The sequence below is a fragment of the Perissodus microlepis genome, chromosome 10 (assembly GCF_051167445.1).
Source record: "Perissodus microlepis isolate ML-2025 ecotype Zambia chromosome 10, ASM5116744v1, whole genome shotgun sequence".
NCBI lineage: Eukaryota > Metazoa > Chordata > Actinopteri > Cichliformes > Cichlidae > Perissodus > Perissodus microlepis.
The window spans coordinates 26,356,262-26,383,353 of record NC_140470.1 but is presented as its reverse complement, the minus strand read 5'-3'; the positions used below and the strand labels follow the sequence as shown (position 1 = coordinate 26,383,353).

The 27,092-nt window shown below is 39.6% G+C and overlaps 1 protein-coding gene across 5 annotated transcripts in view; it reads right to left on the bottom strand.

Annotated features, from left to right (window-relative positions):
- Positions 1 to 27,092, bottom strand: part of cadm1a (cell adhesion molecule 1a) — a 455,163-nt gene that overhangs the window by 34,609 nt on the left and 393,462 nt on the right. For 2 of the 5 annotated variants that reach the window (XM_084940844.1, XM_084940843.1), the window contains 2 exons: positions 23,625 to 23,714; positions 8,133 to 8,165 (listed from right to left, as the gene is read on the bottom strand). The exons of 1 other annotated variant lie outside the window; for it this stretch is intronic. In XM_084940844.1, the coding sequence (XP_084796970.1) occupies positions 8,133 to 8,165; positions 23,625 to 23,714 (123 nt within the window). The remainder of the gene's footprint in view (positions 1 to 8,132; positions 8,166 to 23,624; positions 23,715 to 27,092) is intronic. 2 more of the 5 variants (XM_084940845.1, XM_084940846.1) reach the window with 2 other exon arrangements.

The following is a 27,092-nucleotide window of genomic DNA, read 5'->3' as shown; positions in this document are numbered from 1 at the left end:
AGTACCCGAGTAATCTGGCACACCGTGTCCTTGTCATTTAATGAATTCCTTGTCTCTTTAATGACATTCAAATGTGACAGCTTAGTCCTTGGATTAAAGAGAAAAGTTCTCTGGTTCACCCGCTGCAATCCCACTGTGAGCAGAGTGGCCATTATACTGCTGTATTCCTCTCCACTATTAGGTCTCTGAGCGCAGCTCAATTATCCCACTACTCTCACATGCTTGCTGACAGCCGTGTTGGCAGGTGTGTCCTTTCCAGACGTGCTCACCTCTCCGGATTGGAAATTAGTGAGTGCACCTAGCCATCAGCAAAAGCAACTGACATCCTCCACCAGCATGCCCTTTCATTAAGAGTGAGGAGATGGAAGTGAGATGAGAAGAAGAAATGCTGCTGGAAAATCTAACAGCAAAAAGCTGCCTCTGAACTGTCGGCAGCTTTTGTGCATTTCTAAGAAACAAACTGCATGTGCAGAGTTGATTTACCTCATGCAGGTTACATGATGAAAAGAAATCCTCCAGAAAGAAACGGACCGGTTTTTAAATGTGGCGTCCATGGGTGCAATTCTGGCAAATATATTTAAATAAATCAATTACTTTGCTCACTTTGAGGGAAAAAGTGGCCATGAAGGAGATGAATAAACCTCTTTTCATTATACACCCTCAGAAATGTGAATGAACCGCGAATATAATCATGTATGATTGTGTTTAGACTCTAAAATATCCATCAAAGTTTGCTTCAAACCCGACTGAACTCCTCTGTTGTTTATGGAGCCGTTTCTTTTGCTCGAACAGAATTTTGGTTGGAGCTTTGAAATTGTTTGTGCTGTCCTGCAAAATGAGTTGGTATCACTTTAGTCAAGTCTTCATATAACTCTTTTTATGGTTTTTGTTTCACATGAGCGGCTCCAACTCTGCGGGTCTCACGAGTGAAATGACTTCTTACCACAACAACTTCGCAGAGCCAGAAGTGCAGCCGAGTTTATCCACATGCATAATAAAGTCAGTCATTATGTCTGAGTTTTTCCAGTTCCCGGCTCTCTCATTTCTCAGCTAAAGCTTAATTTATAAGAACAAAACGTTTCAACACCCACTTCTCCAGTCCACTGGTAGCTCATCTCAAAGCCTCTTCTGTTCTCTGCTGCATGTTTAATTTGTTCCCTCCTGCATTCCACGCCTCCTCCCCTGTACCTAGCCCATTTTACAGGGAAATGGACAATCTTGGGAAGAGCCTTCCAGTTCAGCAGTGTCTCGGCTTCTTTTCTCTTTCAGTCACGAAAAGCGGGACATCGCCATGGCAACTGCATTTGAGAGGTTGTAAGGAGTGAGGCGGTCAGCGCGGACAGAGTCAGAGGCTGTTAGAAAGCAGGGTCTGACTTGGTGTTACAAACTACGCCTGGAAATATGAGCATGAATTATCACCTTTTTTTTTTATCGTGTTACTGGGAGTCACCAAAATTCTTGATTTTGGAGGGAGCGCTTGAACGGAGCAACAAGTGCATTTCACTTGGCTTTCTGAAGTGATTTAGCGATGCAAAGAAAGTGATTTAGCAGTGTTGACAATATTTAACAAACCTGTAAATTTGAGCATGCTGTGTGAGTCATGCAGGCCAGGTTCAGCTTATTTGTCCAGATGAAGTTATTCTTAACAAAAACTCAAGTTGCAGCTGTTAGGCTAAAGGCTACGCCGACCAGATGCCAAGAAACTAAATATAGGACTCTTAGGACTCTCAGTAGTAGCACGTAAGTCAAACTTACACCCGAAACACGCATAAGCATGTTTGATGTTTAGCATGTGAAGGCAAAGAAAAAAAAAAACTTGAATTCCCTTGCTAACAGATTGGCAGATGTCTGTTTGATCACACGCTTCTTTATGCCACGTTCGTCCATGTGCGAAACTAAAAAACACATAACTGGTGGGGAAAAAGAATCACCTTCCATCAGCCTTCAAGAGTACAGTCGCTGCATTTCTTTTTCTTTGTGTTAGCTTCCATCACACTCTGCTTAAATCTGCATAGCCTGTGGCTCCGTGGTGACTCGTAATTTTCCCCGCTGGATGTAGCGGAAGCTGCAAAAGACTGTGACAGGTTAATCTGCACTTGACCCAAGATGATGGCCTTCTCTGCTTTCTCTTCACAGCTGCTGGATACAAGCCAGTCTTTCTAAAACGGTCTGTCCTGCACTATAACAATTTGAGAACCAATAAAAAGGTGCAACGCTGTCTCAACACGAGGGACAAGACATATTCGTCCTGTGAAGTCCTACATAAAGAGGGGCTAGTCCTGCTCAGACAGAGCATAGCCTACCTGGCCCTACAACCTGCCTATAAATGTACAAAACTATCCTTGCCTTTTCCACGCTTCGGTTTTTGTATGCACACCTGCAACACGGGGTGTGTTTATGGCAATAAAGGAATGTGTCACTCATTTTTATTACTGGGCTCATAGAGGGGAGGTTGAGTGATTTTTAATGACAGATGAAGCACAGAAATAAACAATGGCCAATAGGTACAGGTTGTGCAGTAGCTGCAGGCTCCGTGGACGCTCTAATTTCCTCCCTTTCTCGCAGTAACCTGGTGTCTCGTTTGCCAGCTGGATGCATTCACATAGCACTTCTCCACAAGTGTCTTACAATTCATCTCTCATTCACTCACACGCAAACACACACACACGCAAACTATCAACAATGTGGAGCGTAAAAGACTAGTTCAACCTTTCATATATCCGTTTAGTGAAAAATATGAATGATATTCAGCATTGTAAATGCAGCTGAATGGGGCTTAATTATATCAAGCTTATCCAATTTTTCTTTCCTTTTTTGTTTTTTTTTCAAAAGATGAAGCTGAGTTTACAGCTGCATCAGGCCTTGGTGAAATTTATCTTTTGATAAGTAAAGAGAAGAAAATTATGCAACAGCTAGACTACAGTTGGCTGTTATTTCATTTCAATTTTATTATTTATAGCCTACTGTAACGCTGTCTCCTGGAGATTCATCGTCGCTGTTATTATCTGCATTTGCTGACTCATCAGTTTCTATAGTCACTGAAATTCACATCATTTTAAAGCGAATCACTGTTTTCTGACGTGCATTGAAAATACATTGGACACCCACATGGGTGGTTAGCTAGCTAGCATTAATTAGCAAATTAAATCGGTCAGAGTTTTGAATAGTTGAAGAGTTGTAAGGTACAAAAAACACAAGCAAGCAGAGGGTTTAAATTGGGATTTTGCAGAGGCACAAAAAATGTGATCCTCTGGAGCATTCATCTGAACAAGACTAATATGGATACAACAAATACCTCCAGCTAAATGCTGAACTGGGCTAGTCTCATTGCAAAACACACAATGTCCTCAGTTTCACCTGGTTTCACCTTTAAAAAAGAAGAAATAATAATTTGACATATAACTTTTGTGTCTCTATATTTAGTATATACCAACTCTTGAGGGGATCCTCAGACTCTTTCGCTCTGTTCACCAGCTAGCTGCTACAGTGTATTTTTAGAGCTTTTTTCCTTAAAAAAAACCCAAAAGAAACACTCTGCCTGCTGCTGCAGTGGGCAAGAGTGCTGAGAGTGAACCAAAAACAGTTACAGTTGCAGGTGTGACAGCTAAACAATGAACTGAAAGCTCTGCAAAGATGAGGGGAGCATTTTCAGTTGCTGTAAGCACAGCACACACAGAATCGATGGTAAGCTTAAAGTTCTTTGGGAGATGCAGAAGTAATGCTCAGCAGCAGCAACAGAAAACTTTTGTCATGCAATATGAATGCTACTAGTACATACCGGGCTTCTGATTTTAAATGGAGAGCCCCTGAGATATCTTCAATTGAGTCGGTTCAATTAAATTTTAAACAGTTTATTTATACAGTGCCAATTCAGATGCCTTCAAATGCCTAAAGTCACTTTAACCCTTGAGAACTTTGACAATCAGATAATCTCCTTCAAGCAGCACTTGGTGACTGGGGGAAAGAAGAACCCTGTTTTAACAGGAAGAGGAGGGAGTGAAGAACAAATGCTCATATCTAGCTCTAAATGTAAGCTTTATCAAAAAAGGAAAATTTTAAACCTAATCCTAGAACTACAGAGGGTATCTTTCTCCTAAACTGGGAGCCGGTTTCACAGTGAAGAAGCCTTCTGTTCTGTCTTTGGAAACTCTGAGAACCAAAAGTAAGTCTACAGTCTGAGAGTGAATTTCTGTGTTCCAATAATAGCTGGGTTTTTTGCTCATTCCAGACCTTTATGTGAGAAGAAGGATTTTAAATTCAATTCTAGATTTGACAAAAAGCCAATATGGGTGAAATATGATCGCTCTGTCTAGTGCCTGTTAGCACTCTTGTGGCATGCTGGATCAGCCGAAGGCGTAAAGCATGCCTCGCCACTTGGCTGCCATCTTGAAATGGCCCCTGCCATGTTTTTGGGCAATTATTTTGAAGCATTACCTAAATAAAGTTTAATTTTAACGGTCGCCTGGACAAGAAAAAAGAGAATCAGCAGTGAAATCTGATTTAAAAACAAGTTAAACTTTAGGGGCGGCACAGTGGTGGTCTCACAGCTCGGGCTAGGTTAGTTAGCATGTTCTCCTTGTGCCTGTGTGGGTTATCTCTGAGTGGGTTTATCCCACTGTACACAGACATACAGTACATGTTAGGAATCACTGGGGTTTCTAAAGTGGCCTTAGGTGTAAATGTGAGCATAAACTGTTGTTTATCCCTCTCACCCTCCCCATGACCCTGAGTTTGAGAGCTGTTTCTAGGACTTCACTTGTCTGGACAGAGATCTCAGCCCACTCAGTCCTCTCGCCTTTGCATGCAACAGCAGTGGTGGCATCTCCTTGGTACATTTATATATATATACATATATTTCACTTGCTGACAAACATACTTAAAAACTTAACTTACATTAAAAAAAAGATTTTCGGGGTTAGGCAGGAATCCATGCAGATTATTTACAGGGTGGTTTCTTTTATTTCAGGCTTGTGAGAAGGAATAAATATTGGAGGAAACTTTTGACCTCTGCTTAAACTTAAAATTCATACACAATGGTAATTTTAGACTCCTCTGTTCATTTATTTTAAATCAGAAAAATGACTAAATTGAAGCTGCTGAAGTGATTTTTAATGCTTAATGTAAAACTACCAGTAAACAAATCTTATATTAATGATGCACTACTGCAGTTAATTGCAAACATCTAAAAACTGACTGCGGTCTCGGATGAACATCTGGGGCAACCATTCAAAAACTCATAAATGTTAAAAACACATCTTTGAAAAAGGAGGACAAAGCATCTGTGGTCTCTTCAACACAAGTGTTCAGCATCATATAGAGGAAGCAGACCTCACTGCTGCTGAGAGAGGACATCAATGAGTTGGGAGGCTCTTCATCTCCCCCCAATCCCACCTGGAAAAATCTGACTACATCATGGTCACATTAGACAACATTTTTCCAAAAATATGTTAGATATCGCGATTAATGCAGAATGTTAAGCAATTATAGACCTTGATGTCAATGACTATGCGTTCAGATGTGGCGAAATCCAACAGTCGGCCTACTTTTCACTAATTAAATCCATAACTGAAACATAAAAGAGCAGCAGCTCTGATATAGATTAGCCTCTGCTTCCTTTGGGGTGTGCAATACATCAAAATAACAAACGATAGTAATTAAATTCGTCAAGTTCTCCCAGAAACGTTTAGAATTACAGCTAAAGGTGAAATTCCTTTTTTTTTCCCTGTATGTTGTAGGTTGTTACTTGGCAAAAACCAATACAGAAAATCTGGTCATAACTCCCCTTTGGGATATAAAGTTTGGACTAGTTCAACACAGAGTTCTGACCTTTCGACCCCTGACCCAACACTCGTGAAAATTAAATCAATATTTTCCTGAAAACCTACTGTCTGACAGCTGCTGGATTATCGACCACTGCAGGCAAGAACGGGTCTTTGAATGCCTCATCCAATATGGCTGCCTCGATGTAGGAAATCCCCTTCTTAATTTGAATACAGTTACTATAATATTCATACTGATACCACTGCACTGATTCAACTTAATGCTTCTTACAGTGAAAAACTCTTGAACCACAATTCATTTCATCATATAAGGAAACAGACTTTCTTGTTGTTCTTGTTTTTTAAGGCATTTAACATAATCATTCATGCAGAAGAATAGCACCACACTCAAGGAATTAACTTGTTTTGTCTTTAAACACAACAGATAACTTAGCAAAGAGTCAGTTTAACTTGTCTCTTTAAGCAATTTCAAACTTTGAGCCTAAAATAACAAAAACACACATTTTTTCTAGTGCTGTCAGCGTTAATCTTGTTAAAATGACATTAACGCCATAACCAGATTAAATCTCCGTCAGCGAGTTATCGCGGATCGCCCCGTGCGTGCGACTGCACAGTGTCAGCGCGGTTAGCTCGTTAAAGCGTTAGGGCCGTGCATCCCCACGCACGGGGCGATCTGCGCTAACTTGCTAACAGAATTTGCTGCCTTAATGCGGTTAACGTCATTTTAGCAAGATTAACGCTGACAGCATTAATTTGTTTGCATTCTTTTGTAGAATCTATGAAAAAGGCCAAAGACAACAGAGTTTGGCAGGCATAAATCAGCACCAACAAGTTGATTCCCAAATAATTATTAACTGAAATATTGTCATAATCCCAGCATGGCGTGCAGTGTGTCGTTAAACAAAATCTGAGGAAACTTGACAAGCTATCTACTGCAGACAAACAGCATCTGAAAGTTATTCCCTTTAAAAATAGGGAATACATCAATGAAAGACCTGACACAGGATGTAAGAGATGCATCTGGCTCTTCAGCTGATCCATCTCCGTTTCACTGAAGCCATCAGAAAATGTCTCAGTGGAAGGGAGCCTGTCAAGAAGCCATTCTCAGGAAAAAAACAGGCAGAAAAGGCTGAGGTATGCCAATTTACAGAAAACATGGAGTGAAAATCAGTGGAGTGATGAACCCAAATTGAAAATTTCTGGTTCAAACTGACATTACATATGGAAGTGGTCAGGAGAGAGGTTAGAGATGGCTGTGAGTGTCTACAGCCATCTGGGAAACACGGTGGAGGCTCAGTCATAGTCTGGTGGTGGAGATCTTGTCAAAACTGATGGAATTGTGAATGCATAAAAGTACCGTCAGATTTTGATACACCGTGCAACACCATGTGGAAAGTGTCTCAGCGGGAGCCATGTCTTTTTTCTGCCGGACAATGATCCCAAACAAAGAAGACTGGAAAACTATTCCTGGTGGTCATACCAAATATTAACTTTCATGCTTGTGTAAAGAAATAAGCAGTGAGTCAAGACTTTTGCACAGTACTGTATGTGTTTCATACAAATATGCTGTTGAAAACAGAAAATAAATTTTGGTTTGACAACATTTTAACAGCTGTTTGTCTTATTGACTCATTTTCAGTTTGACTGAAACCATCATAAAATTATTCAACAAACTTAATTACCATAAACAGGTCAGCAGAGGCCTGCTGCTCTTTTTTTTGTTCTTCAGCCCTCTAAGATGGTCATTAGAAGTCTGTGAAGTGCGATTCAAATTTCTGCAAAACGAACACATGCTTAACAGAAAGCTCGTGATAACGCCTTCATGAATTTGGTCCCACAAATTATGAAACTGGAGCCACGAAATTATGAGGCTGCAAAATTAGGTGAAATTGGAAAATGATGTGTATCATCTTCATTCAAGTAAATGAAAACAACTAAATTAGGTCTATTTTTGCCCCAACACACAGCATCATCTAATGCTGCAGATATAATCAGCCCCGGCCTCAGTGTGGGTTATATTCCTCTGTGGCACCTTCAGGGAAACACTGTAATTGGTTAGTTGGTGAAACCATTTTGCAAGTGCAGCTGAAGTAAGAAAAATTAGAAGGGTTTTTATATATATTTGACAGCATAACTGCAATTAAAGTAAAATGCAGCCTGACTGGTACCTGCTTCAGTATGGCCAACATAAACCTGACACACAGCACGAAGCTGACATTTCCAGGCTGGGCAGCCTGGAACAATAATGTCTGTTGTGTAACAGTAAAAGCAGGCATGCTGCAAAGACAAATATACAAGTTAAAAAAAAAGAGAGAGCAAGAGAGACATAAGGAGGAAAGTAGAGATACCAACCATGAGCTGCAGGTTCAGTGCTGGGCGTAGTGTCTGAGCACACAAGGAGAGGACATGGCAGTTGTGGAGGGAGGTGTGGAACAGGAGGAACAGCATGCAAATAAAGAAGAATTGGGGTGGGGGAGGCAGGGAGGGAGCAGGGCAGGGGGAGAAAACAAATGACACCCATAAGCAAGCATTCAGAAGACCAGAACATGACAAAAGACATAAGACTTAAGGGAAATCAAAGGGAACCAAAGGCAGTGCAGAGATAAACACGGGCTTGCATTCACACACAAAAATACACTTTGCACTGCACACACTGGACGTTCGACTCAGAGGGGAGTGTGGCTACTGCTCGAGGAGATATGGAAGAGACTATTATCGTGTGCTGTTGGCAGCTTTGGTGTGCAGAAATGAAAGACTATCGAGGGGAAATAATTGTGCAGCCGTCTTGATGTATCAGTTTGTGACTTGGAAAACATTTCACCAGCACTTTATGAAGGCAATGTTTCATATGGCAAATAGTTAAGTAAAGCAGAAACAAAGTAACAGAATTCATTGTTGAAATAACTCTGCATTGGATGAGAAACAGCAGCCAAATTATCACCAGCCAACTCTTATCACTTTAGGCTTTTTCAACACCAGGTTTTAAATTTAAATGCACTTTCCTGTAGTTGCTATTCGTGAGAGTGGCGACCTTACATTTTAGCTCCACTACTAGTAAATCCAGCTAAAAGGTCTTGACCGGGACTGTGTAAAACTTGGACTGATGAGTGTCAGCTTGCAGTTTTTTTCTTCTTTTTGTGGAAAATGCTACATAAATTATCAGCTGCTGCACATCCTTGAGTCTGCTGTCAGTGGATTTCAGATGCTGTTAGATAAACCGACAAGCGCTGTCTCAATAGATGTTACACCTGCCCTGCTGTGCAGCGTTTGCTATCAAGCATGACTACTTCACCATTTTGGTCAGCAGCACTGTAGCTCGAGAGGAAAAAACTTTATGGTTGTTATCAAATTTGAACATTATCTGCATTATCCAACTTCGAAAAATGTGGTGGCATCATGGTAACTAATAGAATTTCACAGGAAAATTATATTTACAGTGTATATTATGCGTAGCTCTTGGTTAAGTAAATACAGACATTTCACATGGCTTATTAAGTTCAGTTGATAGCTGGAGATTTATAATATTTCAATGACTTAAGCCATTGCAACTCAGTATTTGAGATCCATCAACTCAGTGCATTTAGCAACGCTGGCTGCTTTGATTAGGTTGCTTTTACATTAGACCAAGCCAATGTGTAAAACAGAGACAAATCACAGCCAAAGCTGGTGTAGCTTCAGTGCACACAGCAGACTGCTACACCCCACTGTATAATTGGTGAGACGAAAACAAACAGTTCACTCTCATTTAAACTACCAGTTACATGTCTTTAACTATGTCAACTGCAGTGTGTTTTAAAAGGTTCAGTGTGTTACATTTGAGAAGATTTGTAGTCTTACTCATATATTATTTTTGGGTTTTGATTTCAAAACGTACCCCTAATCTCTTCTCTATGTCTAACATACTACATGTGGACCATTTGTAGAGAGCATCCTGAGACACTGGCCGTTTATAATAATCAATGAAATTATGTGCATTCTGTGTCTCACTTCGACTATAGAGGTCCGTCGCAGGTGTAGCCAATCAAAAGATAAGTTCTACTCCGTATCCGCTCTGCGAATGATCCGCATATGAAGTGCTCGTGTGGTGGAAGTAATCCTACAATAAAGTTTAGGCCCTCCTTGACTATGAAAAGCCGATTATTCTGAAGCAGGACAGTTTTGTTCCCGTGTGTCACTTCCAATTCTTTGGTCTTTTCTCTCTGCAGGGACATGTGACAGGGCCTGTAAGGCGTTGATACAGATAGATGTTATTGCAAGTTAGAGATTTGTGCTCGGTGCTAATGTGCAGGGAACAATAGACCAATGCCACACCTCACCTCTGCTGCCAGAAGCTATGATACAGGGAGCAATTTCACAAAGTGAGTCCGTCTTAGAGTTACTGAAGTCTCAAAGGATCCATTCTCCTTGAGTAGTTGAGACATGTCAGTGCTAAATAACGCCCTGGGCCAGGGATTAGACTGACAATGCATATTTGGTGAAGTTACAGCCCTTAAGTGCCTTAGTATGAGCCACAGAAGTGACCAAAATAGTGCTTTTTTGCAGTTGGATGCTGTATATAGAGAAATTCTTTGAGCCAGATTAGTAGGGTAGACTGTTAAATGTGGACGTGCATTACTCAGCTATCTCATTTTGTGCCGCAAACAAACAAACGAAAGTGTAAAATCCCCACACAATAAACTTGCTTGATCCTGATTATAGAATCCTGTCATACCAAAAGGATGCTGTATTAGTTCTGAAGTGACAATTAGGTTTACACCGTTATATGTTGACAGAATGACGCTGCTTTCCACAGGAATTAGGAGGTATAAAACCTGGCGTAAATATGACAAGCAGGATCCTATTTCACTAATTGTGAGTGTTTGGGCAGTGGTATTTACAGTTGCACAATAGTTATTTTGATATTGTCTGAGTTCCAAAAGGATTGTTGACAAGTATTAGCAGACCTTAGAAAAGTCTTTCACGAAGCGAGTCGTGCTACTTGGCAGTTATTTCAGGCTAACAAGGCCAAGCTCCTATCTGGATAATGGAAAGAGACAAGTACACGATCAGCAGTCACATTTGATCAAATTTGTTTTAAAAGTGGTGGCTGTGCTCAAAAATGAATTTGAAAATCTTTTCTGAATTGCAGTCACCACATTGCGTCTGTATTTACGGCTCAGTCAGGAGTGTCTGCATTATCAGCAACAGCGTCTGTTCGTCTCGCCAGAGCAGTGAACAAATATCATGCTTATCACATTATGTATAGTGCTGTAGGGGCAAAAAAAACCCTGTAAACTTACACATTATATGCTCTGATATTTATGGTGTTTGAGTCACATTCACATGGAGATAGGTAAAAGTTTAAATAGCTTAGTGTGTGTAAGTATTATTGCAGGGTGTTTTTTTTTTTTTTTTTATAAAAATGCAGTGCAAATCTCTCTGGAAATGCTGGCATCTCAAAATAGGCTTGAAGAAGGTCTGAAAAATGCTCATTTTAGGTAAAATGTCATACAGGTAGACAGCTGCAAAAATCTCTGGTAGTGGAGAATGTTGGTAATCTTAAGACATGGTTATTTTCAGGGACCAGTGAGTTTATTTTATTTATTTTATTTATCAAAAACAGGCGGCTGAGAAGAAGAGGACATAAGCTGATTCAAACTTTTTCCAGAATCAGTCTGTTGTTGGCAAAGACTCAGGTTTAAATGCCTTATGCCTTGAACTCTGATCATCTCCAGTGGCTTCTGGAACACCTTTTTAGACTCTGGTAAGTGTCACAGAAGCGTTTTTGCTGACTGTTGGTGAAGAAATTCAAAATCCAAATCCAGGCTCTGACACGGACAAGAAAAAATGCATAAATGAACCTACATATTTACTATGATAGTGAGTGAAGATGCATGTCTCCTAACAGCTGACTGTTGCATTCTTCCATCCAGCAACACATTTGACTCATGTGTCTCCCAGTTTTTTGTCTTTTAAAGCCAACAGGGAGGACAGATTTGTCCTTAGGATCTTTTAAATGGCATATCTCAGCCTTACAGCGTCTCTCTCACAGCAGTCTATTTGGTAAATGTTCTACATGGCTGCAGCCCCCAGAAGCAGGGAGTAATTTTCTATTTAAGGTTTCTGTATTTATGGTGGTGACTACACCTGTTATGAACAGTTTCTTAACAATAAAACCAAATCAAATGCCACAGTACACTGACTTTTCATTTCTTTAAAAAATGTTTATGAGGACGAGAAGGTGGAGGCAGGTCTGCTGTACTATTATCTGCCTTATATTTTCCTAAAACAGAAAGAAACAAGGAGTTGTAGAATATGATCCCATTTTTTTAATTGACTGGTGACATTTCATGAGTCTATGAGAGAGCACAGGGGGGAAAAGTATGTGTATAGTAGGAGGAAATAGGGAAATGACTGGCTCGACTATTTTCATTTTATACATTCCAGTATAATAGCAACAGCAGCAGATCAGAGCACATCTTATGAAGGGTTAGATCAAAAGATGATAATAGCCTCTTTTCAAAACATCTCTGCCACCGGAGAAGAGATTTATGCACTGGTGTTCACTGGCATCCAAATGTAAAATGAAGCCTGTGTCGCTGCAAGCCTCAGTCAACAGAAAGGCAGCCTGACCTGCTAACCCTCATTACACTGTGGGTGGTAACCATGTGGGACCATTCAGTATGTCTGCTGCAGAGTGATTGCCTGTACATTTTTGAACAGCCTCTCTTTCCAGCAGCCCTCTTTCACCATCTCTAGCTTCAGGTCAACTGAGACATCAGCAGTGTCCTCGCTGACATTCAGAGACATGATGAGGACATGGCTTCATGACTAGTTGTCATGATTCCCACAAGCCCTTTGGTGACTTACTGTGACACAAAATCCAGCTCAACATGCAGCGATAACTGCGTGCCAATCATAATTATATTGGTAGAAATGCATTAGGGGGAACCCTGCAGTACAGAAAAATGCCAACATGCTGCTGGGTGTACCCGCTGGCTGTTAGATTACTTTTTTGTTGGATCCACTGACCTGGCTTCTCTACTCTGGCTTTAGTTTGTGATTTCCTATATTTCCCAGACTTTTGCCACCCCCCGTGGAGCGCTGCTGATAGAGAAACTTGTATCTCTTTCTTTTCAACAAAAGATTTTGCTCTGTGATAACAGTTGAATGCTGGAGAACAACGGAAAATCCAGGAGGAAATTCTTTTCAATGTCAGTTTGAGGTGCAATAGTATTATAGTGATCTTTATCATTTATTTTTTTAAGTTTCTGGTCACTTGTTTTTTTTCTTCTTGGAACAGACACAAATTTAACCCAGTAGTGAAAGTGCATTACAATAAATGTTTTTAGGGATAAACCTTTCTCACTCACTATGTGTTAACAGACCTCTCTGCATTGAATCACACTTGTTATTAACCTCTGTCTCTCTTCCACAGCATGTCTTTATTCTGTTTTCCTTCTCTCACCCCAAAGCACCCCCAGCAGATGGCCCCGCCCCTCCCTGAGCCTGGTTCTGCTGGAGGTTTCTTCCTGTTAAAAGGCAGTTTTTCCTTCCCACTGTTGCCAAAGTGCTTGCTCATAGGGGGTCATATGATTGTTGGGTTTTTCTCTGTATGTATTATTGTAGGCTCTACCTTACAATATAAAGCGCCTTGAGGTGACTGTTGTTGTGATTTGGCGCTATATACATAAAATCGAATTGAACTGAATTGAATTGATAAATGGAACAAACACCATGACATTTTGCACACATTGGTAATTAAGTTGTTAGTGATTCACATACACTGCCACGAAATTTGACACATATATGTCTACAATACAATTAATTGAAATAACTGTGGAGAAACCCTGTAGCACCATCAACCTTGATTATGGTCAATTTTAAGGCTGTTAAAGACCATAAATATTATTATTAATATTTTTACTGCTATCATGTTAGCGTGCTGTGCCTCACAAAGACATTACCATTGCTGTAAACTACAGGCTGGTTAAATGTTTATTGTGCTTTTGCTTACTACTAATTAAATTTTAGCATGTTAAGATGTCAAATGAAAACATTACCTATGATGAACTTCAAAACTAGTAAACATGAAATTTATAGCCTATTTACTGCTAGCATGTTACCATGCTATATCTCAGCCAGAGTAAGTACGCTAGAAAATATAAGCTATCATTATTTACTATTATTGTACGATGTTGAGAAAGTTATATCAAACTACCACTGAAAATTGTAGAAAAGAAAAATGTCTGTGAAGGTTCTCAGTCATCCAGGTCATCGTAGTCAAAGGAGCTTGCAAAGAAAAGCGTCTGGACTTCTTTAAGTTTACTTGAAGACGTTTCACCTCTCATCCGAGAAGCTTCTTCAGTTCTAAGGTCAAATGGTGGAGAGTCCCAGATATAAACCTAGTGGGAGTATCCCCCCACAGAGGGACAAAAGGACCCCCTGATGAGATCCCTTCCCAGACGCCTTAACGCCCACTCACATCCTGGGCCATCTGACCTCAGGAATTCGCATGATAAGGTGGGGCCAGGTTTCACAATGAACACACCCGAAACTCTGGCTGATTGGGACCCACACCCAGTTTCACACCTTGGCTCAGGCGATTAGAAGATCATCAGGGGGTCCTTTTGTCCCTCTGTGGGGGGATACTCCCACTAGGTTTATATCTGGGACTCTCCACCATTTGACCTTAGAACTGAAGAAGCTTCTCGGATGAGAGGTGAAACGTCTTCAAGTAAACTTAAAGAAGTCCAGACGCTTTTCTTTGCAAGCTCCTTTGACTAGAAAAGAAAAATCAAACAACTAATTGTTATTTCTATTGATTAATTCAAATTTGGATTTTTTTATATGGCACAGTAAAGAGAGAATAAGAGAACAGCCCAACAATCATGATCCCGTAGGAGCAAGCATTAGGCAAAAGTGTGGAGGAAGAACTCCCTTTTAACAGGAGGAAACCTCTGGCATACTGAGAGCAGTCATTTGCCACAACCAATTTGGGGCAAGAGGAAAGAGAAGGCTTGAATTCTAGCATGATATAGGCTATACAGACAGTAAGTAGTTTGCAGGTCTGAAAAGTGAGGCTAATGTTTGAATGCCTTAAACCTGCTTTTTGTTTGAAATGGCAACTGGGGGCATTGTCTGTAGTTTGAACCACGACTTCCTGTCCTTTAGTCTCTGGTAAATGCCAGTCTGATCTGTCCTCAGTAAAGGCTTCTCATGAGTTTATGGGATCAATATTTAGGTAAAAACCAGTTCATTTACCGTTTAAGTTTAGTCTCACTGCAGTGGCTTATCCTCCGTTCTCCATTACCCTCTTCCGTCACACTAACCCTCCTTCACTTCATCCATGAATCTTCTCTAAGTAAGTTTATTTTGTAAATTATGGTCATTCCAAGTTTTACAAAGCATGATGATTCAGGATACGCTCTATGGCTAAAAACGAGTGATTGACAGGCCATTCAGTTAGATCTGCCCCTCTCTTGACATCTCGTTTCACATACCTATGTCCATGTACTGTATGTCATAGCATGGCTGTAGGTTCTGGATTAAAAAACCCAGGTGCTTCGATCCAATAGTGTTAGACAAAAAAAACTAATTCAGTAATAGAAATACAGGATTTATTGACATAATTCGTGCATTTATTTTAGGAGCTGCAATATGAAAGGTTGCAAAACTGTGTTACCTGATTACCTCCTGGCCCTGCTTTACAACCTTCATCTCCTTGTGGTCACTATAAAATGCATTAATACCTCTAAAAGGCAATATACTCTCGCATTAAGAAGCTATGTTGAGCTCCTGACTGCTGTTTTCAATGATACTGAGCACTATAACTCCACTGAGGCGCTCTAATGTCACATGACGTCAATTATTGTGTTGCTATTGACCTTAATCAAATTAGTTATAGCTGGCTGGCTCCAATTTGAAAATGGATAGGAACTCAAACTGAACAAAGTGGTAACAATACCACACATTAGTATGTGACAGTGCATTACTATGTAAGGATGTGTTAGTGGTTAGGATAGATGGCGGCACATCTAAATTCATAAAATCCCTAAGTCACTTCACCAGATGGTGTTTATGTATTTTAAGACCCTGACAAATGTAATGAATGTTTGTTTCCTTTCCCTCCCCGTGCCGGTTTTGTTGTATGTTCTGTTTATAATGTGGGTTAAATGAATTGGTTGTCAGCGCCGTTTACGGTCTTTCATCAATTAAAAATAATGCTACCCTGCCGCCTGATTGTTTTATTTGCAGTAGGTACACATTTATTATGCATATTTTTCATTCCTGGCTTAGGAACAATTATTCATTTGTTGCTGTATCGAATTAGGCAAAGATTAGCCGTAGTTTGTTGATGGGAGACATCATAATGTTGAATAAAGTAGTACATTTGTGGTTTTAAGGTCAGTTTTTATCTCTCTTGGCCGTGACTATTATTATGAACCTAATGTACCCGAGGAAAGTGTGAAAGTTACTTTTCAAGGAAAAGCTTTCTTCTGCCCTGACACTGACAATAAGAAGAATACAACTAGCTAAGCATTAGAGAAAATAAGTTAGGTTACTGAAAAAGAAGAAGCAGTTCCTGAAAAGGGTTTAATAAGTATAAAAAATGACATGTGACTACTATATCCTAATTGCAGGAGTTGGTCAGCAAGATATCTCCATTTAGAAATTTATTTAGTGGTGAAAACAGTAATTTAGTCATTTTCCCATGTCACTTTCTAAACCCTGCCAAGCACTTAAAAGCCATGTGGTGGGACTCTAACAGATTTTTTAAAGTTCTCTTTTCTGTCCTTCTAATGGGAAATTGCTAAAAAAAAAAAAAAAAAAAAAAAAAAATCCAATCCCACTCTGATAGATTCATTTGGCAGTAGGTCTCTGATCTGTGCGGCACACTGTGGGTAAATGAAATCAACTGGCAGAGCGTATTATGGCCATATGAGTCTGCTGCCTTCAATCTATATACACAGTAATAATGGAATGCCCCTGATAGTTGAAAGCAAAGAGAGGACATCTGGCAGAAACTATAAGTGGGTTGTTTCAACCTGAAAATATTGGCCCTGCCGACGTGAGGTTGGCTTTATCAGGTGGAGCCCACGCATCTCAACGTAAGTTCTGCTCACCGGGGACTGAAATAACTTGCCAATATACTGTACAGAGATTTTTTTTGTTGTTGTTTTTTTTACTGCAGAGACAGTCAATGATCATAATTCTTTTTCAGTGAGAGTCTGTTTAGGGTGTGACTTTCTCCAGACATTCTTTCTTCTTATTAAGAGGTGGCGTTAAAGTGGAAGGCAAAATGAGAACTAGAATCATATACACACCCATAAATACCCAACATGATGCGATCACAGCTGAGCCTGCTTTTGTTAAGAGTCTAAGGTAACAGTGAAAGCTCCCTTTATTCTCTCTCGTAGATGCACCTGCACCATAAATGTTATATTTATTTATAAATAGTATAAAAACGGTGTATATTTTTCATAATAAGCATGCATAACCTTTCTTAATTTTATAGTTTAATACATTCACTTTCTCTTAGGCTGCCTTCCATGATCCACTGAGTGTTTCTTCTTCACTCACCTCTTTTCACTCTGTATTAGCCCTTTTCCAGCCTGTTCCTACTCCCCTCAGCTCGACTCAGTTTTAGAGTTTTCAGAAGGTGGTTGTAACCTGCCCCGTGTACTTTTTTACTACCTACTCGGCCAGGGTCCCAAGCCATCTGAGTCAGTCTGAAAGTCACCAGACTGCATGCCACCGATTGGCCAGCCAGTGGCATCACTTGATGACTCATGAGAGTGACTCCTTGAAAATCAAAATCGCAATTTATGAAGCCCAACATTGTGGTCCATGGACTGAGCAGCGGGTATACAATCGCCTCGACATCCTTCCTTGTTGTGATGCACTTGTGTTGCATACAAATGACGTCACGAGACTTTCTGTTGCGTTGCTGTAATGACTCCAAACCGCGTATGTGATACTCAGTTGTAATGGAAAATGACCAAAACTGAAACAACCAAAAGTAGACTTGAGTTTAGCCGAGCAGGTATTTTGTGTTTATACATCACTTTGCATTTAATCATTGGTTATTACTCATCTTTGGCTCTCTTCCACAGTGTGCCTTTTCTCCCCCCAATCATCCCCGACTGATTAAGATGACTTCCCCTCCCTGAACCTGGTTCTGCTGAATGTTTCTGCCTGTCAAAGGCAGTCGCCAAAGTGCCTGCTCACATCGGGGGTCATCTGACTAGTGAAAATAAATTGGAATTGAATTATAAAAATCTTACCCAGCATATTGACTATTTTGAAAATTGCTGTATTTTCTCCAAGATGAAAAATGAAATGCATTTTGCTGTTTAATAAATTTATAGTTTTCAAAGAGTTAGACATTAGTTTAATACAACTTTGATCTTGACTGTGTAGTTTTGCCAATCAATATCATATCTCTCAATAATTTCTTATTCAAGAGGACAAGACACAAAAAAAATCAGGCAATCAAACTGGTTGTCAACATGCAAACAGTCAACCAAAAAAAACAAACCCAAACCCTTAAATGATCCCAGTGCAACAAAAGCAGATATTTGATGTTTCCTTATTACCCTCCCTTGTATTGAGTAAGTTCACCTGGAGATCAATAAGTGACCTGATTTAAAGCAAAACGATTGCAATAAGCATTATGTAGTGCATGCAATCACCACACAGGTTGCTGTCAGACGAATCACCAAAATGTCCCCACTGTGACGTTTGTATGTTCTTCCCATTTCTGCCGGGCTGCTCCGATTTCTTCCCGCACATGCACCCAAGGTCAGTGATGGGAATAACGGCGTTACAAATGGCGTTACTTTTTTCAGTAACGAATAATCTAACTAATTACTATTCCTATCGTTACAACGCCGTTACCGTTACTAACAAGAAAATGCGGTGCGGTCATGTTACTATTTTTCAACAAACAGACGGTTGAAGCTGTCTTCAGCTTGCCTATCAGTTGCACGGAAGTAGCTGTAAGTAATCTGGGCGCTACAGCTTTAAGCAGCTGCGTGAGCTCCCGCGGACGGCAATCACTTTCTGGTAGATGATCACTTTTTGGCACAACACCTGGAGCTAAGGGGGCAAAACAATTGCATGAATGCTGCTATTTGACTGAGGAAGAATAAAGTAGTCGTGGTAAGCCAATCACATGACCACTTTAAGACGACAAAGCAACAAGGTGATATACACCAGTTTTTAAATTGTGTTGATAGGCCACGTAAAACCAGAGTCATGATAAACAATATATACGCCTGTTTTTCCTCAATAGTTTCGTCACGTTTACTGTCTAAGGACAGAGCTAGCAAGCACTCTCTGCTTATGAGCAAAAAAAACCCCTGCCCTTTTGTGTTGGTGGAAAAATGCACCATGTCGACCAATCAAAAAATGATATGGCAACATGACATTTGGTTGTTTAGGAAGAGGGGGAAGTTTTATGAGTGACGGCGAGAGAGAGAGAGAGAAAGAGAGCAGAAAAAGAGAGAGAGCGAGTTTTGAGATGTGAGAGATTTGTGACGTTTAGTGTGTTTGGAGTGTGCAGTTAATGTGTTTTCTTGTGTAGTTAGTGTGTAGTGTTGTGGATAGTTTTGTGTTGTGTGTCAGAACAATGAGGCGACTGCTGTCTCCAGGTAGAAACAGGAGGGATACACCTGCTGCTGTCAGACCTGCAGGTATCAGGCTGTGATGTTCTCCTTTATAGTGGACAGAAATTATTTTTTTGGAGTGGCACAAATAATTTGTGTTGCATCTTATTGAATGCAGAACAGCTGATTGTTCTGTAAATAGTTTGAAATGGTTATTTTAAAAAGGGGTAAAAGGTAAATGGCTGCAAATAACTTTATTGTTTGCAAAACTTGTGCATATAATTTTAAAATTGTCAATTTATATTTGCATTTAAAGTTATGAAATATGATTCATTAAACATATTTGTGGTTGTTACAGTAAAAAATAACTTTTTTCTAATTGGATTTTATGTTTTTTGTCTGATTTTAGATCAATTGTGTTAGTACAGTATGTCAAAATGAAAACATAACTGTAAATTCAGACACGTGAGGTTGTGCTGAAAACAATGATACCAAATAAGGCAAAGTAAATAGTTTTTAAAGGTGAAATGTAGAGGAAACATCAAAAGTGGTTAAAATGGCCAATTATACCCTGGACCCCAGAGGGTTAAACGTTTTTTTTAAAGTAACGCAATAGTTACTTTTCAAGTAATTAATTACTTTTAGAATCTTGTAACTCAGTTACTTTTTTGAAGAAGTAACTAGTAACTATAATTTATTACTTTTTCAAAGTAACTTGCACAACCCTGCCCAAGGTTAACTGGTGACTTTAAATTGGCCATAGGTGTGAATCTGAGGGTGAATGGTCTGGTTTATCCCCGCAAAAGCACAGAAACCTATCCAGAGTGTACCGTGACTCTTGCCCACAGCTGGGAGACAGCTGGGACTGGCTTCAGCCCTACTGTGATTCCTCCTTGCCATTGGGAGACTTCTAATCAGTCACAAATTCACGAGATGTCCCTTAACATACAGCCACAGTCTTTACAAATTACCGTCAGTGGCATGAGTTCTAAAGTCAGCATCACAGAGTTAATGATGTTCTTCAAGATGCTCGTTTTGAAGAAACAAGAAAGCATGGCTACATCCAGCTGTCGTTTTAGCATGACTGATCCGAACTGAGCAAAGATGCAATTAAGGGCCTGGGTTACTACTTTTTTTTAATTCACTGACTAATTTGCTCATTTTGTGCAAGCAGAGGTTGCAAAATATTTTTTTACGGTTCTTATTATTTACCTTTAAAGTAAATCTATTATTCACAGCAGGAGCATAATTATTTTGCAAAGCAGCACAGATCTCACTTTGAATCAGTCAGGACTGCTATAATCAGAACAGGCCAGAGCAGACGCCACACTCCTTGATCTGAGGCAAAGGAGCTATCAATCAGCCTGCATAGATAGGTATTCTCTTTAATCCAATCAGATGGCATAATCAAGCACAATGCCTGTGATTTCTGCCAGCCTTGTGAGATTTGTTCCAATTGAGCGGTCTGTCAGAGAGGCTTTGATTGCATTTGGAGCTCAGGCTGATTTCTGAGACGAGGCATAAAGTGATGTTTTCTATCTGCACCCTTTTGAGATTTATAGTCACAATAGCCTCGAGTTCTGCTGTTGAAAGAGTGAGATAAAATTTGCTTATTTCAAAAGGGTCTAATTTTCAACTGCTCATGTTCAAGTTATTGTTCACCCCTAGTGTTCGCCTTTTTCCACAACCCACCTAGAGTATGATCTATAATTGACTTCCTGAATGAGAGATGAGTTTCAAATAAAAGGCGACTCGTGTGTCTGTAGTGAGTAAATGCTACAGAACCATCGATTTCACAGAATTGTCATAGTAATCCCACTATTTATGTACCATTATTCACAGCTTCATATAGATGTTTGCTTGCACCAGCTCTTGACATCATACCAATTAAGCTGATGCCATAGTGAAGTGTCACGTTACTGTGATGGTGCAAAGTACAGTGGTGCAGCAGTCTAATTTGAAAAATGAACTCTTTTCCAACATGTTTTTACGCACCTGGCTTTTCTTTTGAATCCCTGCTGAGAACGATTTGGGAACAACAAGCAGTGACGACCACCTGGTTACTTCCACTGACAACAAAACAACATGAGGTACTAAACCTTGGCCTACTATTTGTCCTTTGAACATCAAAACTCATCTTCACCCACTCACTTGCACACATACTTACAAAGTAAAAATATAGCTGAAGTTGTCTAAATTCTGCTAGTTTTTTATTTAATGTTTCTATGTTAATCAGCCCTCAAAGAGCTTTTGTGCATTTATTTGTGTATATGAGTTGTAATTTGCCATGTTAATGCCTCAGATTGCAACCCTACCATTTCTAGGCTGCAATTGCTAAGAATAAATTATTTAATGCCAGAGAAAGATTTAAAATGGCACAATCAGATGGCACCAGAAAATTACAAGGCAACAGAAGCCACATTGTGATGTTCTATTTTATGTATTTGCTTTTTTGGAGATGGGAATAAAATTGTGGGAAATATTCTTTCTTTTGTATAAATGGGATTGCAACATATCAACTTGATGCTTTTGTGTAGTCTGCTGTGGTCTCATCCTGACTAAAGCTCTCAGAAAGACAGCATATTAATACTGTATTTTCAAAATGTGGCTCTAAAACGACATCTGCTTATTTCTTTCACGAGCCCCCTGCAATTCACTTTCTTCATCGGTGAATAGAAGCTCCGGGTGAGCTAGCGTAGCTTCTGTTTTGGCCATGGTGCAGATATTTTTTGGAGCTCACTACTATTACTAGTGCATGCCCATGCTACAGTATTGTTTGGCGTCTCTGTGTTTCTGGTATAACTACACATAGACAAAAGTAAAAACGCACTTGGTTGCCAGCTAACGTGACGGCATCTTAAGATATTACGCATAATTCAACTTTTGCCAGTATAAATTTGTGTTGTTGTAAAATTGAAATAATAAAATGCTTTTATAAGGTGATATCGGAGCTTAACTGCTAAAATGGGTCGCTTTAGTCTATTGATAGGTGGTTGCTAGGCAACATGATGACAATAATATTTGGTATAAAAAGGAACCTTCAGGGGCCTAAGATGTATCTATGTGCCAAGTTTGGTTGCTCAACTCCTGATCATCTCGGGAAAAATGGGTCATGTTAGCACATTGCTACACGGTTGTGTCATGGTCCCTGGGATTTGGAGCCTTGTTTTCAAGTTTTCTATTAGTTCTTTATTGTTAGTGGTTTTGTGATTTATGTTCAACTTTTGTTCCCTCTGAAATTTAGTACTATGATTTATTTAGTGTATATGGTGTTATTTATTATTTCCTTTCCAGTGGCCTGTTTGCATTTTACTTATTATTTGATGTTCATTATTTTAGGTTTTCCTTGGGCTGGGCTTCTGTATAGGTGTAGGGTGTGTGTAGGGTTATCATTTTTTCTGGTTTAATTGCTAGCTCTGTTCTTTGAGTCTTATGTTCTCAGTTTGCTTACATTCAGGTTATCCTTTAGTAAGTTCCTGTATTATGGATTAGCATTAAATGCTCATTTTGCTTCCCATGCTCTGCATTTGGGTCGACAACAAACAGCTTTCACAGCTGAGTTATGATGGGTTGCCATCCAACATGAAGATGTCATAATATCTCATGTATATAAGAACATTCCCAAGATGTCCCTGTATGCCAAGTTTGGCTTATTTAACTCCTGATTGGTTTGGCAAAATTGGTTAATTTTAGCTCCCTGCTAGTTGGTTGCTAGGCAACACGATGTCGCCATAAAGTCTGACATAGATAAGAACCTTTGGGGGCTTAGGATGTGCCTGTGTGCCATGTTTGGCTTATTTAACTCCTGATTGGTTTGGCAAAATTGGTTAATTTTAGCTCACTGCTAGTTGGTTGCTAGGCAACATGATCTCATCATAAAGTCTGACATAGATAGGAACCTATGTGCCTAGTTTGATTGCTCAACTCCTTATCATATAAGACGAGCTGACAGCCAAGAAAACACGCAAGATTAACATCCTAATACTGCATTTTGTTTGAGGATTGTGCATACCTGTTGCAGCCTCAGACTCATTAGTTTTAGCTATTAAATGATGGCTTCAGTGTATAACTTGGTAAAAGACAAAAGCATCATGACTAAATAAAGCTGCCACTGTGGAATAAAAATGGGAATACACAGGGAAGGATCCAGTGCACTGGGATCAAGGCAGCATGCAAGCACATGAGCGCACACATAGACACTCACACAATCATAAGCACACAGAGATAAACAGGTTGCGTGAAGGTGATACTGTACCTTGATTTATTTCGGGGTAGGAGATGGTGGTGGTGATGATGGTGGTGGTGGTGGTGGCTGTGGTGGATTTAGGGGTAGTGGTGGGAGCATCTGGATGAGGGGACAAATACATGACAAACAAAAGCGGGGAAACAAATAAGTATAAAAGCCATGAAGATAAAATAAAGTCACTGTGAACACTACTGATGCTATCTCGGGCCAGCAGCTCTTTGTGTGCCACTGTGTGTGGGTGATTTAAAGGTCTGCGGCAGACTTTCTGATAAATTAGCTGGATCGCAGTGCATTAAATATGTTGACACAATGATGATACTTCAACAGATCATCTCGTCCCACCCGAATGAGATGATCAAAGATCTTGTTGGGAACTCTTCTCTTTTATGTCTATTCACAGGCATTACACCATGACATGAAAGATAGCAAGCACATGTTTGTTAGAAGTGATTAAATGTCTAATGAGTAACAAGTGCTGGGGTTGTACTTATGCTGTCATTGTTATGCAGTGAGGAGTTTTGACAAATAAATATGCCTGTGCATTCTTAATTTCTCAGAGGAGAAGAGCACAAAGTTGCTGATGATACTAGCCCAAAACAAAAAAAAGCAAAAGATTGATGCAGAAATTCAAACGATAAATGACACGGCACAAAAACAGAAGGAGGGGATTAACAACACACACATATAAAACAAATGAAAGGCATCAAGCAGAGCCGTTGAGAACACAGATTTTGACCACAGACCATTTTTCCTCCCACAGCTTTTTCCCTTTTACTTCATTAGCTGGGTTAGACTCCCCACACTGACAATGACCAGGGGGAGATATCAAAGTGACATTTTCCCTGTTGGAGTGGCGGGGCTGCACTGATATGAAGCCACTGGGATTGCTGCTTGGTTAGAGACCTCCCATGCCGCTCTGATTGCCTAGCAATGGGCTGAAAAACCTGTTGGGGTTATTAAAAGGTGCTGAAAAAACAAGTAATTTGTGGCTGTTGATAAGGAGGGAGGCTGGTCTACACTTTAATGAAGTATTGGGTTATAAGAATGATTGGAAAGAAATGTTTATGGACAGAGGAGGAATGAGGTGAAGGAGACAGAAGAAAGGTCGGCTTAACAGTTGCACGGACTGTATAGTGCTTTTTTACCTTTAATTGATAGCACATGTATGCTGCTATAATTATATTTACTGAAATGAATTTTCAAAAACAATTTTTAAAAAGTAAGCTTGTGTTTATCTTTGGCAAACTTCTGCGCTTGATATGTTCCTACATAGAGATCCTACTGCAACTGAAACCTGTGCAAAACAAGTACACTTTCTTACTCTTTATTAGTTTACTTTTAATTTGCTCTAAATAATAGCACACTGTAACTGGCAACTGGTAACTGGGACAGAGTTGTGTACTAGATACATGACAGGAAACTGAATACTGAAAAATAGACTGACCAGTTTTTTTTAAATTCTTGTCAAAGCTACTGACGATAATACACCAACATACGAAGTGTGCAAAAGTCTCGAGCCAACACTTGTTTTTTTATATTTTGAAGAATGGAAGAAAGCTTGAAGGCACAAGCAGAGTTTGTGCAAGTCGAACCACTTTGAGAGTTAATATTTGCTATGACCGCCTTTATTCTTCAACACAGCCTCAAGTCTCTTAGGGAAACTTTGTCATTTCTTTCAATAGTCTTTAGGAATAGTTCTCTGGGCTTCTAGAGGGACATTCAAAGGTCTTCATTGGATGTTGGCTGCCTTTTGCTCTGTTCTCTGTGCAGATGATCCTAAACTGTTTCAATCATTTTTGGGGACCACATAGTGTCCCGTCGACTGCTTACTGTCCCATTGTTTTGTTTTTTAACCAGGAATTCATTAACTGCATTGGCTAGTGTTTTGGATCATTGTCATGCCAATCAGATGCTTTGAAGATGATGCTACATGGATACATTGATTTAACAAAAAAAAAAAATTCAATTTAGAACATAAGACCTGTTGCCACTGACTTTCAGTCCAGTTTTTGTGAAATTTGGCATACCTCAGCCTTTTCTCTCCAGTTCCCTTCCTTAATAATGGCTTCGTAACAGCCAACCTTCCATTGAGACCACTTCTAATGAGGCTTCGGTGAACAGCTGACAGATCAACTGAAGGACAAGATCCATCTCTCAGGTCTTCACAGATTTTTCTTTCTTTTTCTTAAGGACACAGCTTTCAGATACTGTTCATCTGCTAAAGATGGTGTTTTAGGTCTGATATGTCTTCGCTATGACAATATGAGAAATTTTCAGCCACGAAGTCTTTGCAAATCATCTTGCTGGGTATCATTGCCATTTTTCATAGATTAAACGAAGCCAATGGAACCAGCTCATGTTTTTTTTTTTTTTTTACAACAGGCTGCTAGTAACAAAGTGTCTAAACTGGTTCTTTGCTAAATTATCTGTTATATGTAGACTAAACACTCGCTCATTCCTTGAGTTTGGTGCCTGTTTTAATACTTGCATGAGTCAGAGGGCAGTGCAAAGCAAAAGACCTCCAGAAATCTGTGCTTAAGATCACTTTAAAAATGACGAAAAAGTGTGGCCCCGTTAATGCAAAATATAAACAAATGAGGTGCAGCTCAAGACTTTTGCACACTAATGTATATGTTGTGTACAGAAAACACAAAGAAGCAGAAGAGGTCATTTTCCATACACAGAATGTAATAATTAGTCCATTTATTGAGTTTTCTGTATTTTTATGGAAATAGTTTCAAAAAAATGTTCACTTGTATTAGTATTTTAAAAAGCCACATACAGTAGGAAAAAAAAGGTACACTGTATTAAAAAGTTGCATTAGGGTAACTTTCCAGCTGAGTAAATCACATTTGCAGAACTGAATGTTCAAAGTCTAATGTTTGATCTCATATATTTTTTACTATGAAATGAGCCTGAATTAAAAAGCTTAGATTCCAAAGATACATTAAAATGATAATAAACATTACCCTGCTGTTTCTGATGCCTTCCGTAAGGGTACAGAGGTTGTTTATTATATAAAAGGAATCCTCCCTGAGGGCAGAAGCTGTTCGTAGCAAGTTCATAAAAATCACAGTTGTTGGTTTCAAAAGTATCTGTTTTATGCACTCAATTAAAAGTGAATCAAGCATTTCAAATACAAAGCAGCCCCTCAGAACTCTTCCTGAAGCAAAATTGACAATTCAAATTGAGGCCTCCAGGTAATCGGGATTAGCATTGGAACTCTATTGATGTGCGTTAGAGTTTTAATCTATCCACAGTTCTGTTATTTAAAGACAACCTTGATAATACAAAAGCCTGTACAGACCAATGAGCAGACAAAGGGAGAGAGAGAAATGATCCATTGGGAAGTCGGCTGGCATGCAAAGCTTGAACTGATGAGTTTCACACATGCTTGAGAGCCAACAAACTCCAGCTCGGGGGTGGTGCTGTCTAATTGGTTTTATCCCATCATGAACTGTGAGGGTCCAGCAGATG